Here is an 8,597-nt window from a genome sequence, read left to right on the forward strand (position 1 = left end):
CTGCAACTGGTACAACAGTGTAAAAACACAGTGCCAGTATGATGTCTCCTCTTTGTAAGTACCATGAAGCAAGTCGCAGTTTCACCTTGAACTGTTACGTATTTTCAGAAGCTCTGAAGTTGTAGTCCCATTTACCACGTCATTTGATCTTAGCGGCGTACCGTATCTTGCAACCTGCATGAGCCATTTCTTTATCACAGTGATTGTGAGTGACTCACAGTGAGTCAAAACTCACCCTCTTCTCACATCTGAACTCTGCCACCAGCTCAGAAATACTCTATAACGTGTGTTATCATCTTGGACCTCCTGCCCGAGAAGTCTTCCTGAACCAACCTCTTTTTAGTACCCTTCTTCTAAATAGGCATTTCCACCTGTGAGATCCAAAACATGGTTAACTGCTACATCTGCTACAATGAGTTATCAACGACTTACTGCATGATGTGAGCATGCACAATAGGACAAATACAGAGAAGAGCACTTCCTTACTTAGGATGCATTTGGAACCAAAAGACAAGACCAGTAGTCTCCTGGATGAGTGCTCTCTCTGGTTTCTGCCACTAATGAGACTCTCAGAAGCAGCTGAGTACCCAGCAACATCACAGAATCATAGATCATTTAGGTTGGAAAGGACCTTTAAGACCATCAAGTCCAACCATTAACCTAACACTGCCAAGTTCACCACTAAACCGTGTCCCTAAGTATCATGTCTTTTAACTACCTCCAGGGATGGTGACTCTACCACTTCCCTGGGCAGCCTGTTCCAATGCTTGACAACCCTTCTGGCGAAGACATTTTTCCTAACAACCAGTCTAAACCCGCCCTGGCGCAACTTAAGGCCATCTCCTCGTCCTATCACTTGTTACCTGGGAGAAGAGACTGACACCCACTTTGCTACAACCTCCTTTCAGGTAGTTGTAGAGAGCAGGAAGGTCTCCCCTGAGGCTCCATTTCTCCAGGCTAAACAATCCCATTTCCCTCAGCCGCACCTCATAAGACTTGTGCTCCAGACATCCCTTGTCTTCAGTCTGAAGTATCAAAACCCAGATCTTTTTCATTAAATGACCTCCTATCACCTCGTGCTACTTGCTACAACTGGTACTGATCTTGCCTTGACATTACCTGGATGTTCTCAAGAAATGGGAAAAAAAGCTGGAAGAAACAGAAAAAATTTCAGGTTGCCACCACCTTTTGTTTCAGCCATGGCAATGATACTTTCTTTTTACTTTGTGCATATAGTTGCATAAGTTAGTTTGTATCCAATATTTCTCCCAATGTAACGCTTTTAAAATTAGCACTCTAGATTATTAATAGAAATGTTTTCTTCATCTTTCTACTAAAAGCTGTAGAGAATGATATAAGGTGGCTAAAAGTGTTCAACCAAAGCAGCTGGAATAAACACCTCACAGTCAAGCAACAGACCAAGATGTAGTCACAGAAATTTGGCAAGTTATTTCTAATCATGAATACATTTGGGGAAAACAACCGACAGGGAAGAATTTATGAAAAAAAAAAGATTTTGAAAATAATTTCATACCATATTCAAGAGGAATGTTTCTCTTGATTTAATACTGACTCTGTAATTGTTGTTATTTCCTAAGGCCCATTCAACAAGATTAATACAGAAAAAAGGGAGGCAACTGAACATGAAACAAATAAAAGTGCAAGAATCAAAGGGTAACCTGTTCATGCATATTTTTTCTGAGTTTTATTGATGAAATCTATGTAGTACATACATCCATTTATTAGATTTATGGCTCTATTAGGAGAGCTGGTTTTGTATGCAACAAGATTTTTTGTACATTTTTTGCAGCTTTTCTTTGTTCCTATATCTCAAGCCTTGGCTTTAAACAAACAGAGGCAAATGTTTCAAAATAACTTAAACATTTATGGAGGAAAAAACACCCCTAAAATGAAGAGATAAACACCATTTCATCAGCAAAAGGTCTTTCAGGAGGCAACCAGCTCCACTTGTCCCTAAACGCATGACAGCTCAGAGAAAGAGGGGTAAAGATTTTCCCATCCACAGTGTTTATGTCTTTTTGGGATATTGGCTATCTTGTCACTGAGTAATGCAATACACACAACAGCCTTTTCCCTTGTGACTCCTCTCGTCTGACTGTTTGTGATGAAATGGCCTTTAGGGCCAAAGTCTTCTTGGGACTTCTATTTTGTGAGACTTCTACAACTATTTATACTGGCACAAGTGAAAGATAAATCGGGATTAAGATCCACGTAGCACATGTGTAAGGAGTTTTTGCTTTTAGCTAGACTTTGCCACTGACTTGTTTCCCTTCCCATGTGAGGGAGGATTTTTTCTTCGTTTTCTCAGCTGTAAGATTTTTTTAAAATAGAGTATGTATATTCTCGAAATTCATGAAGAACTAAAGAGAAATTAATAGTGGTAGAAGGAAATGGTGGAAAAAGAAAAAAATGTAAAACCCACTAAATACTCAAACATCCTATAATTGTGACAAAGACCTTGTTTTCCGTACCTGCAGTCCTCACCTTTGTCCCTGCCAACATTAATCACTTCTGCGGCATGTGTTCCTGGGCAGCGCACTGCACTCGTACCATGCATCACGCTTCTCCACTCAGGAAATGTTTTGTGCGTATATGGATTAAGGTCAAGGTAGAAAGTACATCTGCACCTAGCACAGTGCTATTGGTCTTCACATGCTGGAGCTGCTCTATTTATACAGAAAAGTGTGTTTAGATGCCTTTTGCTTATGCTTTTATTGCAGCTTGGAGAATAAAATCAACAAATTTCAGCAAAATGTGGTGGAGGACTTAAAGATTTTTTTCTTGTTGGAATGTGTCTTCTATCACTCAATTCTACCCTCTCCCACATTCAATTAAAAAAAAAACTATCACAGATACCCCACAGAGTCCATTTCAAACAGTTTATTTTAAAAAATGAGAGTGAGGAGAATTGCTTACAAACCATCAAAAAGTTACTATGCAGTGACTACAGGATACCAATGTTATCCAAAAAACCCAGGTTTAACCATGGAAACTGTGCCTTCCTTGTTACCATTCTTGGTTCCACAGCAATCCTGCTACTCATTCATCACCAAAACTAAATCGGATGCAAAGTTCAACATCTTGGTTTGACTGATTTCCCAGCAGCAGGTCTCCATCCCATGTGCCCCTAGTTCAGGCTGGGTTCCCAGGAGGTGCTCAGAGGTGCTCACCTCTGGGACACAACCTGTCCCAGAACTTTCTTTTGAAAAAATGTTCTCATATGAGGCCATCCTGCACTTCTCTATGGGGAAAGTCCTTTTGATTTTACAGGCGAATTGCCAAAGACAAGGGGAACATGTGGGCTTACACCTCCCACACGTGAGGCCCTAGGTTTCAGTCTGTAGTTCATTTGCTCCCACTGCCTCGTTCAGACCAATTATGAAACTCTCTTCACCTTCTGAAAAGTACAGTATGCACAAACTATCACAGACTACTATTATTTCCAATACATGCAGCAGTTTCATACCCTCAGGAAGAAGACTCCTCAGACTTCCAGCTTAAAGAAGTACCAAAGAGGATCTTTTGGAAATTCACACTTTCTGAAATTCTAATTTATGTATAATGCTCCAAATTTTGCACATCTGTTTTTACAAGGAAAAAAAAAACAAACACAAAAAATCACTTCCGCTTCTGCAAATTCCCTCTCATTTATGGTATTCGGGTAAGGACCTCAAAATGCTATCAGCAAAAGCATACGCTTCCTTCTTGCAGCACTGTTCTTCATTTAAACATCCATAAAAGATTGCAATTATTTTAACCAAACAAGCATGGCAACAACACGAAGCAGATGTGGGATCCAACCTACCCAACTTAGTGCTAAACTTGTGCTTCAGCATGAGCAGAAGAGACTCCTTCATCTATGCTGCAGCTGTCAATGGGACGGTGCAGGCACAACAGGAGGCCTCCCAGGAGAAATCCTCCCTCTGCCTACTCGTCTGGAGACCTTCATAGCCACCCACTCACTTCACCAACTCGACTGAAGTTTATGGACTCGAGTCAACACCACCACTTCATTAAGTGCCTAAAAAGTATGTGCCAGTTAGAAGCCCAAGTCAGGGAGACTAAATCTCTCCTAGATGCCTTCAAACCTCCCCGGTTCTCTTGCTGGACTGCAAAGGGATATGTTGCACTTTATTAGGACTTCTCTTGGCCCTTGAAATATAGAGGTACACATGTGAATAAAGTGGATGGAAATCTGCTTCCAAGTTCCTACTTTTTCCCTTGCTATGACCTTCCAAAAAAACATTGTTTTCTTGCAAAACCAACGGTGACTGAAATGAGGACACTTCTTTGTTGTTGCTCATGCTGAAAGCAGACAGTAAGCGCCACAAACACGACTGCATAAAACATGCTCCTCTAATTACACTTTCCAAAGTGCTTGGATCTTTTAGAAAGACAGAATCAAAAAGTGCCATATGGGCCATCCTCCTGCTATAAATGTGATGAAAAAGAATGTGAAAAAGTAAAAAAAAAAAAGCTCTGAATGTTGTTATCACTGTCCTTCTGGGCCTCCTGAGTCCCCACTGCTTCCTCCTGCCAACAGTACAAACTACCTCATGCTACTGTCAGCACTGCAGAGACGTTGCCTTTGCTGGGAAGTGGCAGAAATGCAAGATTTTTCTCTTTGAAAGACTGGTTTTAGTCTATGTGAGGAGACTGCCCCACGGCCACATGGATCTGGAAGATTCCTGGTTTCTCCAGACCTCGAGTACTATAAATGATGGGCTAACCACAAGCAGCAAGTCCTCCAAGAAAACACTCCCTGCGGCCAACCACAAACTCCAGCAAAACCAAAGCTGAGGTGGCTTGGACATCACTTCAGGTGTGACCTGCTAGCATTTTCCAGCAGATTAAACAGCTTTACAGAAATGTTTCTGACCAACGCTACCTCTGAACAAGATTATATGGAGTCATTCAGCAGTCGCAGACACATTTCTTCTAAGCTACTTTCATTAAAGACTTATTCTGTTTATAAATCAAAATAAAGTATTTCCTGCTGCCACTTTATACAGTAATCCATTGTTTTGTTTTCTCTGGGCAGGTCCTGGCACCTATGAACAATAAAGAGGAGCCCTAGCTCAGCTAACTGCTACTTCACCGTGCACGGTGGAGCCGAAAAACACATTTACAGAGCTGTAAGTGCATTTACCCTGCAAAGCAGATGGTATTTGCCAGTCCTGCTAGGCCCCTTGCTAATATTTCTTGTTGCTTTTTTTAGGCACCAAGATATTTTTCACCGAAAATATTTACAAAATGTAAAAGATAAGGGGATTGTGGCAGCAGGAAATAGGAAGAACTGGAAAACTTGAATCGAATGCTGTAAGAGCTGCGAAGTGGCCCCTCGCTCTCCTCCAGTTGCAGCTGCAGGGCAAGGGGAGGAACAGCTCACCTCTGCAAGCCTTTCCTGTTGCTGAGGTCCAATGAGCCGCTGCATCTCCAGAGGGAGAGAAGTTCAGGCAAATAAGGTATTACAGATACGTGCATTTATTTTTGAGCAAAACATAAACTGGGCGAGCTCTCTGGTTTCAGTGTGACCCACAAGACACAAGCACTTCTGACCAAGTCCAATCATCTGCCTCAGTGCTGTAGCTGAGCGATGCTGATCTTCTCATGTAAACCCAACCTAGCTTCGCCTCCGCAAATCTTGAATTTATGGTTTAACTACTTCCCTTAAGTAAATATTCTCGCTGCCTGCCTGACCCTCCTATTAGGCTTGCCCTGATACCCAAGCTAAATGCATCCTTTCGATTCTAAACCACAGTTTCTTCGTAATCATATCATCTGCATCCATGAAGAACAATTTTTCCCCATCCTGTATTTCAAAGCGGCTACACAGACTCCCCTGAATCACTGATTTTTGTTTGTTCAGTTTAGACTAAACAAATTAACTATTTTTACTCTCTCTGTGTGGTTTGTACTCTCAAGACACTATAGCAGTTCTTTTACCCTTCTTTGAACCCTCACCATCTAAGATATAACACATGCTGTTAGATAGCTAACATATGTATGAGTTCATTTGGGGTTAAAGAGGATTGACTGAATTATGGACACTGAACACCGTAACAGCGATGTTGACCAATCTGACCATTTTTTAAAGTTTATTTATCGCCATATGAAGACAATTCTTTCTTGCAATTCTGCAGAAATTCCCAGAGCCAGAAGAAGTGGTTCCCATATGCAACTTTCTCTCTTTTAATCTCAATTTTCTGATTTTTAATTTTTCCCAATAACATAATTGAAAACAAATTTGCTCAGTTTAAAGTAGTTGAAGCTGTTAGCAAATATTAAACACATATTTCCAACTACATAGGAAATTTCGCTCTTATTTCCATACAAATATATTGCCTTAGAACGTTACGACAGGAATTTGTACTTATTTTGAGGTTGGGCAATTGAGGTCGTTCTTCCCCCGCCCCAGCATTTCAGTTAACTATGAAAGGAAACCAAGAGAATTTTAATTCTTGTTAGGCAAAAGTAGAACAGTAAAAACTGTAACAAATGTTTTTCTGTCATGGGAGCAACCCTTCCCAACTGCACTTGTACACCAGATTTTAACATAATACTTTTTTAACGTAATTCCTTTCTTTGGGGTAATAGGCAGAGGAAGAAATATTTACTCAGGATGACATACTCCGATGAAGCGTCTGGTTTACAAACCTGTCCTGCTTTTGCTCAGTTTTATAGCTGACCTGATCAAGGCTGAAGGAGGTCAGTAACTTGGCTGAGATCAAATTAGCTCTCTGGGTTTTGCCTGCCTTCATTCCTTTGTCCATTAGGTGAGGTGGCTTATAAAAACTTGAAAAATATCTGAGAAGACGGTACATTCAAATGTAAGTGCAGAAAAGGAGAGAACAAAGTTGAAAAATTACAACCCAAAAGTATGGCATGGTGGAGAGACGTTTTCTTCTGAGTTTTATCAGCGGCGCATATGTAAATCGACAGGGAAGTTCCCAAAAGCACGGCAGCACTACCAACTGGAAAGGTTTTTACTTCAGATCAACCATACTAATAAACAGCAGAAATCAAATACAGAAAGCAAAATAACACCTGACATCATCTTCACCATCACCATACTACTACTCAGCTAATTTCAATGCACTCTACAAAGGAGGAAAATAAGGCACAAAAACTGGGGGATTACTTTACAGCTCTCCCAGCAGGACACTACCAGAGAGACAGGAACAACCTGCAGCCACTCCGAATCACTCGACTCCGTCTGCCTTGGGCTGCTAAAGCCATTTCTTACACAGATCTCCATGTGTCCGTCTTCTGTGCTGGTAGTGGTCACAAGCCATGTTTGGAAGTAACCCAAGTTTTTCAATGCAGACTCCATTAATATAACGTATTTGGATCATTTCAAACACAGAAGAGATCCAGCTTGGAAGAAATCCAGCCAAGGACAAGAAAGTTCAGGCAAGGCTCAAAATTCATATCCCTTTTCTCTTCTAAGGGTAATGGAAAATAAATTGCTCTGTATCACTAATATTCTGTTGCCTTCTCAGCTCAGATACCTCCGCAAACTAAAGATGTATGAGAAAAAGCAGCAAGCTGATCATAAATGTAGCAGTTTTCTTGAGTTGTCCAAGCTGAGGTAAACATAAATTAATAGGACAAAAGGACAACACGGGGCTTATCTTTTCTAAAGCCAGCACGCAAACAGTTCGTATGTCCGAGATGAAACAATGCTCCCCATAGATGAAAAAACCAATGTAACGAAAAAGAAATGGAAATAAAAATCCCTTTAGTTTTAATTATACAAGGCTAAGACTACCAACAAAGTTCAGGAATATTTTTTACCTGTGAAAAGACAGCTTCTCTTTCTTTGAAAGCTAACCCTTTTCAAAAGTCGAGCAGGTTAAATTCTGATGACATTTCTAGTGCCGTGAAGACAAAAAGGCCTTACCAAGATCATGTGGCCGGTGGAGATGTCCATGTTGGACTGGACTGGCTCCTCACACCAGGACGATGTGCTGCTCCGGGCAGAGGGGCTGGGAATGGGCCCATCGCTGAATTGTGAAGAAACGCTGTTTATTCGAGAAGCACGCAGGGGCTCTGGGCGATCAGACGTTTTCACTGCCATGCGCTGGCGGCATAGCTCCTAGAGAGAGAAAGAGGAAGAAACAGTCTACGGTTAAGAGTAATCACAGGATACAGTCTACTAAAGACATATGATTTACAATATGTTTCCGGGGCTGGAAGCGTTTTCCCCCTCACTGCAGTGATTTTTGGGAGGCTGGCTGTTCTGCTAGGCGCATCTACAGAAAAATACTCAATGAAATTACTATACGATGACTTACCCTAACCTTTCAAAAGTGTAATTATGACTGCAAGCACATCCCCTTTTCGGTAACCAAAAATGATATTTTGGAGCTCGACTTCTCAGAAAAAGATATCCTTTTTTTCCCCGCATTCTGCAAAGCCACTTTTGAACTGCGCAACCTCCTGAAGTTAATGGGGTTGCACGGGAGTAATTGAGAGCGCTGCTTGGCCCTGGATATGCAAACTCAGCAAGCTCAAGGCAACGGAATTGATGTGCTCTCCAGTATAAATCCTAGTTGATAGATGCCTCATTTCTC

The 8,597-nt window shown here is 41.3% G+C and overlaps 1 protein-coding gene across 1 annotated transcript in view; it reads right to left on the reverse strand.

The window, feature by feature from the left end:
* LOC104624324 (receptor-type tyrosine-protein phosphatase N2-like) overlaps positions 1-8,146 on the reverse strand; it is a gene marked incomplete at its 5' end in the record, with an annotated part of 88,247 nt that extends 80,101 nt beyond the window's left edge. Inside the window, 1 exon segment of the mRNA XM_010291661.1 lies at positions 7,925-8,146. Coding sequence (XP_010289963.1) covers positions 7,925-8,146 — 222 coding nt within the window.
* Between the last annotated feature and the right edge of the window lie 451 nt (positions 8,147-8,597).

This window comes from Phaethon lepturus, unplaced genomic scaffold, assembly GCF_000687285.1.
Source record: "Phaethon lepturus isolate BGI_N335 unplaced genomic scaffold, ASM68728v1 scaffold517, whole genome shotgun sequence".
Lineage (NCBI taxonomy): Eukaryota > Metazoa > Chordata > Aves > Phaethontiformes > Phaethontidae > Phaethon > Phaethon lepturus.